This window comes from Chiloscyllium punctatum, chromosome 13, assembly GCF_047496795.1.
Source record: "Chiloscyllium punctatum isolate Juve2018m chromosome 13, sChiPun1.3, whole genome shotgun sequence".
Lineage (NCBI taxonomy): Eukaryota > Metazoa > Chordata > Chondrichthyes > Orectolobiformes > Hemiscylliidae > Chiloscyllium > Chiloscyllium punctatum.
Window position 1 is genome coordinate 97,320,684 of NC_092751.1, and position 12,723 is coordinate 97,333,406.

At 38.7% G+C, this 12,723-nt stretch overlaps 1 protein-coding gene across 7 annotated transcripts in view; it reads right to left on the reverse strand.

The window, feature by feature from the left end:
- The window catches only part of ogdhl (oxoglutarate dehydrogenase L), a 98,009-nt gene that overhangs the window by 15,518 nt on the left and 69,768 nt on the right, over positions 1–12,723 (reverse strand). For all 7 annotated transcript variants that reach the window (XR_011962313.1, XM_072583391.1, XM_072583389.1 and 4 more), the window contains 2 exons: positions 9,599–9,777; positions 5,439–5,510 (listed from right to left, as the gene is read on the reverse strand). Coding sequence is in view for 6 of the 7 variants with exons in the window: in XM_072583391.1 (XP_072439492.1) it covers positions 5,439–5,510; positions 9,599–9,777 (251 nt within the window). In the remaining variant the exon portion in view is untranslated. The remainder of the gene's footprint in view (positions 1–5,438; positions 5,511–9,598; positions 9,778–12,723) is intronic.

Consider the following 12,723-nt stretch of genomic DNA (forward strand, 5'->3'; position numbering starts at 1 on the left):
AGAATCCAATGTGAAACATTTATTGTTTCTCTCTCCACAGATACTGCTCGACCTGCTGGGTTTCTCCAACATTTAATGTTTGTTGCTGATTTCCAGCAGCAGTATTCTTCTATTTCTATTTGCGGTTGTTAAAATGTTTCTTTAAAATTCGGTCGTGGAATGTGGCGTTTCTGATTGGGCCAGTATTTATTACCCATTCCTAGTTACCTTTGTGAAGGTGGCAGTGAACTGCTTTCTCAAACGATTGCAATCCATTTGGTGCAGGCATGGATTGTTTAGAAGCTGAGAAGTTGTCAATAATGATGAACGTTGTGCCATCATTGGCAGACATCCACACTTCTGACCTTATGATGAAAGGTAGATCATTGATGAAGCAGCTGAAGATGCATGGGCCAAGGACACTGCCCTAAGGATCTCATGCAGAGATGTCCTGGAGCTAAAATGATTGACTTCCAACCACCACAATCACCTTCCTTTGTGTCAGGTATGACTCCAACCAGTGTGGAGTTTTCCCCTGATTCCCACTGACTCCAGTTTTGGTGAAGCTCCTTGATGCCAAGTTTGGTCAGATATGGCCCTGTTGTCAAGGGCAGTTGCTTTCACCTCACTGCAGGAATTCACTGCTTTTGACCAATGCTGTAATTAAATCATGAAGATAGTCATCGAATATGATCTGAAGGACAGCGTGAGACCTAATGGAATGAGGAAACAAGTGATGGAGATATTCAGAATTAACTGATTTCGATATGCTGTACAAATATGAGGAGGTAGTAATCAGTAGAATGATGGCTCTTGTGGTGCAGTGGTAGTGACTTAGGAGGCTCTGAGCCAGAAGGCCTGTGTTCAAGTCCCAGTTGCTCTAGAGGTGTGTTACAACATCGTGTACCAAGTTCAATTTTTAAAAAGTAATCAATAGGGTTTCAGTTTCAAGGAGTGTGGCTAAATGAAATAAAGTTCTCATATAAAAGTGTGGAACTTAATTCTGTCTCAATGCAGTATTTTTTCAGAGTATAGCAATGAATACTTGTCAATATCCCAACCTGTAGGAATTATGTTCATGGATACAATCTTGTTATGCAAAAATGATTGCTTAGATGAGATATATACCTGGCAGGTTATACTTCTGCTTCCAACTCCAGGGAGGACAACCTTCTTCAGTTACTTGCCTCCTTCATAACCGAGCGTCTCTTTGCACAAATGCTTATAAGATTTATGTTAATTAGTTCATAAGAAGACTTAGTCATATGCTGTCCAGCTTGTTATCATTAAACACAAGGTTAGGGATGAAGCCTGTTAGGCTGGCAAGTCTTCCCAAGTGAGGCAGCCACACTGGCTGACACCAACAAACCTGACCAGAACAAACAAGCTGGGTTGAACTCAGCTCAACTCTAAAGTCATTCTTTTGTGGTTATGTCCTCATCCCATACAACTCTTTAGTGAAAAGCAATCAGATAACTTCATTTTCCTCGGCATGATGGAAGATCAGCGATGGAATGGTTCATGAGCTGCTGAGTGTTGTAAATCTGTGTATGTTTTAAGTATGAACCCTATGGTTGTGAGAGAGGTGGTGTCTCTATGATACCAGTAACGTAACATTGGTAGTTGAATGAAGTGGCAGATGTTGATTGCATATGAGGCACCTGATGGGAATAACTGGTGCCAAACTTTCATGTGACAGTCCTCTGCGGTGCAACCTTACAATGTTAACTTTGAGATTGTGACATAACGAGTTGAACAGACAGTGGTACATTCCCTGGCAGAATGAAGTATCTTGTGGCACTGGAGCAAAATTGTTGAGCCACCTATGCACTGACCTCTTAGACACCTCTGTTCAGGCTGTCTTTGTCAGTCAGAAATCCATTGTTGCCAACTCTAGGGAAAAGCTCTTCCCTTCTTTCCTGAACAGTCTTCAGGAGAACCTTGAGGCAGGTTTCACTAAAGTTTGATGCTGCTTTTTTGATGGGTCTCTGACATCTCCAGTGAGGGGCGGAGGTGATGAGGAAAGGCAGACAGTGTGGTGCTGTCGTGAGCCTTTTAAATATGGCATCTGGATACCAGTGTCTAGAATGACCTTGTGCTTTAGGACTTCCTGATCACCATTCATCAAAATTGGAACCTGCCATAGAATTGTGCATGCATACTGAATGAACAGAAAAACATATAACTGGTTGAGAAAACGTGAATCGCCCCAAGTTGAAATCCCTTCGACTTTTATTTCCACTTCCAAATCTAGCCTATAAAACAACGCAATTCCATCCTAGGACTTTTGATTAAAAATTTTTCAATTGTATTCATTTGTTCTTATTTCAGGTGCTAGATAGAATCATAGAGTTATAGAGATGTACAGCATGAAACAGGCCCTTCGGTCCAACCCGTCCATGCCGACCAGATATCCCAACCCAATCTAGTACCACTTGCCAGCACCCGGCCCATATCCTTCCAAACCCTTCCTATTCCTCGATCCATCCAAATGCCTCTTAAATTTTGAAACTGTACCAGCCTCCATTATTTCCTCTGGCAGCTCATTCCATACCCGTACCACCTCTGTGTGAAAAAGCTGCCCCTTAGGTCCCTTTTATATCTTTCCCCCCTCACACTAAACCTATGCCCTCTAGTTCTGGACTCTCCGCCCCAGAGAAAAAACTTTATCTGTTTACCCTATCCATGCCCCTCAATTTTGTATACCTCTATAAAGGTCACCCCTCAGCCTCCGACGCTCCAGGGAAAATAGTCCCAGCTTGTTCAGCTTCTCCCTACAGCTCAAATTCTCCAACCCTGGCAACATCCTTGTAAATCTTTTCTGAACCCTTTCAAGTTTCACAACATCTTTCCGATAGGAAGGAGACCAGAATTGCACGCAATATTCCAACAGTAGCCTAACCAATGTCCTGTACAGCTGTAATATGAGCTCCCAACTCCTGTACTCAATGTTCTGACCAATAAAAGAAAGCATACCAAACACCTTCTTCACTATCCTATCTATCTGTGATTCCATTTTCAAGGAACTACGAACCTGCACTCCAAGGTCTATTTGCTCAAAAACACTCCTGAGGACCTTACCATTAAGTGTACAAGTCCTGCTAAAGTTTGCTTTTCCAAAATGCAGCACCTCACATTTATTGGAATTAAATTCAATCTGCCACTTCTCAGCCCATTGGCCCATCTGGTCAAGATCCTGATATAATCTGAGGTAACCCTCTTCGCTGTCCACGACACCTCCAATTTTGGTGTCATTTACAAACTTACTAACTATACCTCTTATGCTCGCATCCTAATCATTTATCAGCACCGGTCCTTGTGGCACTCCACTGGTCACAGGCCTCCAGTCGAAAAACAATCCTCCACCCTGAAAAACAACCCTCCACCACCACCGTCTGTCTTCTACCTTTGAGCCAGTTCTCTATCCAAATGGCTAGTTCTCCCTGTATTCCATGAGATTTAACCTTGCTAATCAGTCTCCCATGGGGAACCTTGTCGAACGCCTTACTGAAGTCCATATAGATCACATCTACTGCTCTGCCCTCATCAATCCTCTTTGTTACTTCTTAAAAAAACTCAATCAAGTTTGTGAGACATGATTTCCCACGCATAAAGCCATGTTGACTATCCCTAATCGGTCCTTGTCTTTCCAAATACATGTACATCCTGTCCCTCAGAATTCCCTCCAACAACATGCCCACCACCGATGTCAGGCTCACTGGTCTATAGTTCCCTGGCTTGTCCTTATCATCCTTCTTAAACAGTGGTACCACGTTTGCCAACCTCTAGTCTTCCGGCACCTCACGTGTGACTATTGATGATACAAATATCTCAGCAAGAGGCCCAGCAATCACTTATCTAGCTTCCCACAGAGTTCTCGGGAACACCTGATCAGGTCCTGGGGATTTATCCACCTTTACCCATTTCAAGACATCCATCACTTCCTCCTCTGTAATCTGGACATTTTGCAAGATGTCACCATCTATTTCCCTACAGTCTATATCTTCCATATCCTTTTCAACAATAAATACTGATGCAAAATACTCATTTAGTATCTCCCCCATTTTCTGCATATCCACACAAAGGCTGCCTTGCTGATCTTTGAGGGGCCCTATTTTCTCCCTAGTTACCCTTTTGTCCTTAATGTATTTGTAAAAACCCTTTGGATTCTCCTTAATTCTATTTGCCAAAGCTATCTCATGTCCCCTCTTTGCTCACCTGATTTCCCTTTTAAGTATACTCCTATTTCCATTATACTCTTCTAAGGATTAACTTGACCTAACCTGTCTATACTTTACACATGTTTCCTTCTTTTTCTTATCCAAACCCTCAATTTCTTTAGTCTGGTAGGTATAGGCATTCTCTATACCTACCAGACAGTGCAAAAGGTGGCTTTTTGGCCTATCACTAGTTTTCTGAATGAGCATCAGGACTTGGTGTCATCCTCTTGCTATTCCATTGTAAACCTGAACACAATTTTGACTGAAATAATTATCTAATACACTCTTAAACGCTTTGATTTAACAAGCCTTCATCATGCTTCCAGGCAGTTTGTTCCAGATCTGAACCACACATTGTGTGAAAAAGTTTCTTTACACACTACCTCTACGTGTTTTAAGCTATAAAATGTTTTACATTTTAGCAGGGGTTATAGATGTAAATTATGTGATTTACCATTACTTTTTTCTTTAAAAAAGCAATATATGTAACTTCTGCAATTGAAACATTCACATCACTTATGAGGAAAGGTTGTTCAGATTAGGCCTGTATCCACTGGACTTCAGAATGGCAAGTGCTCTAATAAAATATACAATGATGGATGCTGAAAGGATATTTCTCTTTGTGGGGGAGTCTGGAACTGGAGGACAGTTTAAAGTAAGGTCTCCCCTTACTGACAGGGATAAGGAGGCTTTTTTTCCCCTCAGAGAGTCAGCCTTTTGCATGGATTTCTCTTCCCCAAACAGCATGAAGGCAGGATCATTGTAAAAATACTCAATCAGATCTGCAATGATTTTATCAAATGGAAGAATTGGCTTGAGGGCCTAAAAGATCTACTCCTGATCCTAATTCTATGTTCCTATAATACAAACATGCTGGTTGATACTAAACACATTTCGTTTTCTTATTTAATGCAAAATAAGACAATGTAAAAGGGATTTAGAATAGCTATAAAAAACTGCGAGGGATTACAGCGTACATTTAGGATTATATTTGATTCAAGTTATATCTCACATACTTACAAGCAGAAAGGTGAATATCACTTTCACCTTTTCATTTCAAACATTCTACCTCTATTTTATATAATAGAAGTGCATCAAAACTGGTTAACGCTCAGAACTGTCATTGTTTTCAGCGTAATCACCTTATTTTGAATGTCTTTTTTTTGTTAATGCCAGTTCACTATATCATGTTTTTTATGGTTACACAAAATCGAAGAATAGACAGTTATTTAAACTCACAGGATAGACATCTGAATCTTCATTGCACATCTGTAGGAATCGTTCTGGTCTGGCTGAAGAGTGCTCTGGACCCTAAAAGTTATAATTATCTGATCAGATAATTTGTTTATATGGATAGGTAACAGACATTGTGAATATTACAGTGGAGTATATTCTCAGGATAATCTTAACAGATCTCAACTGATATAATAACCTTGGACATCAGATCACAATTTTCCAAGACGTATGACCAGCAGATAAGAGCCTTTTAATTTACATATTATCAGAACTTCAAGATTTCGTTGAAGCATTTAACCCCTATACCCTGTTTTTTTTAAGATAAAAGATCTCAGTAATCCGGGATTCACCAGCAGGGAGCACTGTGACAAAAGTGAACCTTGGGACCACGACAGAGAACCCGAATATAAACTACTACAAGTGACAAAATAGACAAAAACACCACTTAAAGAAAATAATTTATATCATAACTTAGTCAAACACACACAGATTATACACTGAAAAGTTGAGGACAAGATAAAGCAGCCTATTTGATCAGTATCCTATCCACCACCATAAAGAGTTACTCCTTCCATCAGTGGAAAACAAAGGCAGCATCATGAATCATTTACAAGATGCACTGCAGAAACCTGCTAAGATTCTTTCCATTGTGGATCTACTATTTATATTACTAGCAGATGAACTAGCAGCTACAGGCACCCCCAATCTCTCATCATTCTGACTTGGAAGTATGATGCAGCTTTTTCATTGTTACAGGTTCAAAATTGTGGACCTTGGCTATAAGAGCACTTTATTGCACCTACACCCGAGCATGGGAAGCAGCAGTTCAAGAAGGTGACTCACCTCCACCTTCTCAAAGCCAATTAGGGAAGAACAATAAATGCTGCCTTAGCCAGTGACTCTCAAGCCAATGACTCTCATATCCCATCAATTTTAAAAAATTACTATTTATGAAGAAATATTGTATAAATCAATGTGCACAACATAATATGACAACCAAAATTGATTTCACTGAGCTGTTAAGTATTTTTCTGATGGACCTAATTGTGAAAATATCAGTGGAACTCGCTGCTTCTTCAAATATAGCACAGAGTTGTTTAATGTCCATCTGTACCAGTGAAACAGGCAAACAAGGCATTATAAACTGGTACTTAGGTTGAAGCATTAATTGCTGAGTCAAGCATATAGACAATGGGACCTGAAACGATTCAATTAATCTAGTAGAATTGATAGATTTCCCATTAGGTTATTACTTAACTAAATGCTAAAAGTTTGATTAAGAATGAAAACAGACTACATGAAATATTTCCAACTGCATAGCTTAAAAGCACTAATTAAGTCACAATATTAATGTAATATGCTCAATACAACGGTTTTTAAATTACATTTGCAATGACTCATTCCACATTAGCTTTGCAATACTGTAATTAATGCTGTTATTTTAAACTGGTATCTAGCCGAATCAAAGACAAGCCTCATATCATTACAATTTCAATTCAGCTTCTGATATTTGTGATATTAATTTCAAGGCTCCAATTACAAAATGGATGAAGCCTTGGTATTAATTACCTCTGCATAAGTCAGGAGCACAAATCAGCTTAGTAAATTAGAGGAAATAAAACTGTAAATGTGGTCACATTAACAGTAGATTGACAGGATTTTGAAAAGTGGGTTTGAACCGCTTCGAAATAAAATCTCTGACAATGCGCTAGTTATTTCTCCTTTCGAAAAAAAAACACAATTAGAGCTAAATATAAGCAGTCCTTGCTTTGCCTGCATCCCTATGTTAGTACAATTCTTGATAACTTAGTCACTGAACCACATATGCAGTTCAAGTATTGTTGATCATTGTTGATATTTTATTTCAGCTAAAAAGTTGAGTTTTTAATTTTGTGTCAAATGCAGAACATTTGTGGAAACAACCACAACAATTAGGCTAAAGAGCATGCATCTGTATTGAAATGTGTTCAATTTGGAGATAAGCAGGGATGAAGACCCAATTGGCAGGGCAGTACCACTATTCTAAAAAAACAGTTATGTGTAATGAATATTAAAATAATGTCACAGGAGGGAAGAGACATGACAATGTCATCAGGGTCTGGGTGGGGGAGAGTAAGTTTAAGCACAAAACTTTACAATCAGTCTTATTTTCAATATTGTGGGTACTGTATGAAGAGAGATGTTTCAGGATCACATTTGAAACTTAAAATGATGAGGGTAGCAACTCAGAGGAATACTAATTGGAAAAATACTTAAAATGAAGCTCAAGTAAAGGTGTATTAGAGAGGGATAAAGGTTGGAAAAATCTCCGCTATCAAGCAAACATTTTCCAGTGAATGATAGAGGAACGTAAGGGGGATGCAAGGATAAGAAAAATGTTTTTTTTAGGCATGAGAGATGTTTAGCAACAGAAATGTGCAAGTGTATTCTTAAGGCCAGAGGACACGCCGAGGCTAAAAATACTGTATGATAAAGAATAAGTGAATTATGTGGTGGGTAACTCAGCTTCCAATTCTTTAAAGCCTGTCCACCATCCATAGGGCACAAGTTAAGAGTAAAATGATATAGAACATATGCACTTTCAACCATACTCAAGAAGTTCTACACCATTCAGGACAGAGCAATTTACTTGCCTGGCACACAATCCATACTCACACTATATAAAATAATACATTTTTAAAAAGGCACGCTTGCATTTTTAAAAAAACTTGTTTCATGTTCTCGTGCTCTGGGTATGGAATCTGGGGTTTAAAAATGCTTGTAATAGTTACTGTCACAATCTGAGACTAACAACTTTATAGACAAGCAATTCTAACTTCTAGTTGATAGCTTTCATCTGCATTTAAAGTTATTATTATAATACATTCATTAAAGTTTGCATTCATTGATAATCTCCACATATGGCTGCTGCCACTGTCCCCAAGGGTCAACACCATACACCTTCTTTCCCAGCAAAACATGCTGGGCTTCCTTGGATAATGAAAGGTTTTATCACCCATGTCTGTTGTCAGGCAGACTTCACCAAGGTCATCTGAATCTCTTAAGTTTACACTCAACTAAAGCTACAGTCTTAAAACATAACAAATCTTATATGTCAATTTTCACACTATCAAGGTGAAGCTATGCTTAACTTGGTCTATTCCTTTAGGGTCACTGCTCAGATCCTTCATATAGTGTGGTGATCTAAACTGGCTCATCTGGAGGTTAATTAGTGACTAAATTATGGCGATTAGTAGCTACTAATAAATCCTCATCAGGGCTCTTGTAGTACAGTGGTAGTGTGAGTTGTTAAAGTGAGGCACTCGAAAAAGCACAGCAGGTTAGGCAGCATCTGAAGAGCAAGAGAGTCAACGTTTCAGGTTTAACCCTTCATCAGCCCAGTCCTGATGAAGGCTTAATGCGGAACCATCAACTCTCTTGCTCCTCAGATGCTGCTTGACCTGCTATGCTTTTCCAGCGCCATACTTTATCAACTCTGATTTGTCCAGCATCTGCAGTCCTTACTATCTCCTGGTGGTAGTGTCCCAACCTCTGAGATGGAAGGCCCAGGTTTTAATCCCATCAGCTCCAGATGTGTGTTATAACACATCTGAACAGGTTGATTAAAAAATACTGTTGCAGGCAAGTTATCCTGGGTGATCTAGTGGTTATACTTATGGCACTTCCATTGCGCAGCCTGAATTCAATTCCTAGTCATGGAATGGTGGTTTCTTCAATTGCAGAAATCAATTACAACTTAAAATTCCTTTCCTTGGACTTCTTAGAAAATATGCTGGGTAACTTAATGGTAGTGTCCCTACATCTGAGTCAGGGGGCTCAGGTTCAAGTCAATTTCTTTGGATGTGCGAACCCTGGCAAAGACAGGGTGTACAGGTGAAGTTACTAAACATGACATTCTGAATGTGTGTTGGATGTGTGGATATTCCAAACAGGTTGATGAAAATAACTGTACAGTGCAGCAGCAGGAAATGCTGATCACTGTTAAAGGGGCCCTGTGGTGTAACATAACAAGTCTGTCTTAACAGGTTGATTAAAAGTAAGTAAATCCTCAAGGATTTTTATTATCAGGGAAAGGTCAAGTCAAGAAAAACAGCAAGAAATCACTAGCTTTTGGTATCTCAAAAATGAAACATATGTGTAGATTTACATAAAACCAATCTTACCATCCCTTCCATTCCGTGAGGCAGAAGCAGCACAATTCCATTGTGTCTAACCCACTTTGTTTGGCCTGAGCTTATGAACTGATCCAGAATACACTGTGCAGTGTTGTTAAAATCACCAAATTGAGCCTCCCAACACACCAAAGCATTAGGGTTAGCCATTGCAAATCCAAGTTCAAAGCCTAGGATCAGAAGACAGGTCCAAATAAACTTAAAATAAAAATAACCACATGACATTACATTTTCAGTTTTTTGACTACAATAAAAAATGTGAAGATCATTGAATTTAATAGTCTTTATTACTGAATTCACACAATATGAAACATTGCATTTTAATTCAAATATGGAATTTAATTAAAACAATGCATATTTCCATAAATCATCCTCCTTGACCAAAAAAGCATATTTGTTGATTTCTTAGATATGGGAACAATGTTTTTCCATTTTGTTACATTTGCATCAATGACAAAAGTTCCGTTCCACATCAAATATACAAAAGCTTTGTACTTGTTTTCATATTAAATAGTTCAACAGAACGTAGCCCCAAATCAAGCAAATTTTGATGTCTTTAACCATACACTTCTTAAAACTACTAGTTGCTGGAAATGTGACAATTCTTCAGCTTTATCCCTTTGAATTTTTTTTTGTTTAAATGTAAATGCTGATTATATCAGAGCGTTTGGTGCAATTACTGAGCCTAGTAATGTGACAAAGCTGAGGAAGTACGAACAGTGAATTAATAAAAGCAGACAAACTGTTTCTAGCCTGATCCATAGGTTAGAGACCTGCTGAAAACTACAGTTTCCTTTACATCTTTAGGAGCAAAATTAATTACAACTTGCAGAAGTTCCCTTTCTTAGACTTCTCAGTAAATACGCTGGGTAACTTGAGTCATGGTTCTAAATCCAACTCTGGGGCCCATGTTTCTGGGTTAATTGTGCCAGTTAAATTATATTCAATTGTCATCAAATATAGCTTATATTGTAAACACCCCTCATCAAAAATATGTCTGAAAACAGAGTAAAATGGTGCATTCCACAAAGGAAAAATGGTAAGGAGTTACAGATAGATAAAAGGATTTATTTCAGGACATTTCTGAAGGCAGGATTTCAGGTGAAAAGGTAGGGAGCCTGAGGATTAAGGCATATCCATATTATTATGGAGGGCAGAATTAAGAGTAGGCATGGGGCAGATGATGGATACATATGGATGCATTTAGTTCTTAAAGGTTGCAGAATGACAACATCAAATTCGTGAGAGTGACCATCACGGAATCTGATAAACTAATGTCATACACAAAGAGCATAGGCGAACCCTGGCAAAGACAGGGTGTTGTACAGGTGAAGTTACTAAACATGACATTCTGAATTAGTTGAATAATCTAAAGAATGTTTCAGAAGACTAATTTCAAAGCATGGAAGGGATGCTGGATTTAAATATTTCCTGTGGTAGGGTCAAGGCAGAAAACAAATCAGTGAAGTGAAGACAAAATAAAACACATGGTATCATCACAGTTAGATATTTTAATAACGGGATATAAGACAAAATATTTGCATATAACAAGGTAGAGGACTATTTTCACTTATTCAAGCAAGCAATTCAAATGTGAAATAAACTGGGTAAAGCAGCCACAGCTAAGCTGTCTGCCTTTTAAATGTTCCACACTGAATCAATGTCAATTAAACAGTCCAACTCAACTTTAATCATACATGCATAAATATTTGCAATTAAAAGAAATCAAAAGTAAACAGCACTTCTAATAGAGAAACTGCAAAGCTCTGGAAATTAACAAGAATCATGGTATCTAGAGACAGATACAAACAAAGGGAAACTGACTGCCCACACACATTATCTTACAGCGCATTTATTAAATGAGGCAGCATATCATATTAAGAAATATCTGTACAATAAATTGCAAAATGGGCTCAAGAAAAAGGAGGCAGTTCCTAATTGCCTTAGCAGGTGAACTAAGCCAAATGCTTAATTAGAAAATAAGTACACACTTCATGGTTTCCTATTGGTTGGTGAACTTTATCAGATCTTATACGTAGCAACTGAGTAGCATCATATTACTCTCATTTATCAAATGATGTTTGTTTCTAGCTGATCTCAATTAATTCCTGCTTGTGAAGAAATCTATGGACCAAGGTTATCCTCATCTCTTACTCTCAAGTTAGTGCTTCCCAAATTGCAAGTCATGACCAGGATGGTTGGGGCCACAGGCTCAGATACCGTTACAGCTGTTGTGCAGCTCTGACCAAGTGCTAATATCTGTGAGGTCCCTTTAAATCCCATAGGTTTTTAAATAGTGGGTGTGGCCTAACTGCCCGATCTGTCTGTCTGAATCTTCTCCTTAAGAAAGTGTTGGTTATTTTTATCTAACTACCCCATGGATGGAACAGCTTTACCCTCATGCCACTCTCCTAGAACACTCCCCCACCCTCTGCCCTGCTCTCAAAGAGTCTTGGCATCTTTCAACCACCAGTATTGGATTGTGATGAGAAAAGGTTTGGGGAAAACTGTTTTAGAGCATTATGTGTAGAGGTACTTCTATTTTATTTGTTCATGGGATATGCACATCATTGGCTATTAATTGCTCATCTCTGGATGCCAGAGGGCATTTGAGAGTCAACCATATTGGGGTGCAGTCACATCTAGGCCAGACCAGGAAAGGGTGGCAGAGTTCCTTCCCTAAAAGACATTTGGGACCCAGATGCATTTTTACAACAATCATTAGGTCAGCTTTTAATTTGAGATTTTTATTGAATATAAATTTCACCATATGCTCTGGTGAGATTTAAAACCCATATTCCAAAAGTGTTTGCCTGGATTTCTGGATTATTCATCCAGTGACTTCACCACTATGCCTCTACTTCCCCTACATCCCCATTGTCTACACTACAACAGTGAATACACACTTAATCAGTATTTCATTGACAGCAAAATATTCTGGGGCAATCCTGGGTTTGTAAAAGATGCTACATAAATGTCAATCTTTTTTCATCCAAGGGAATCCTGGAATTCTCTTTGTAATAGCATGGGTGTTCTTCCATTACTTGGTCTGCAGTGGTTCAAGAAGGAAGCTCACTACCACCTTCTCAAGACATTGCAAATGAGCAAAATTTCAG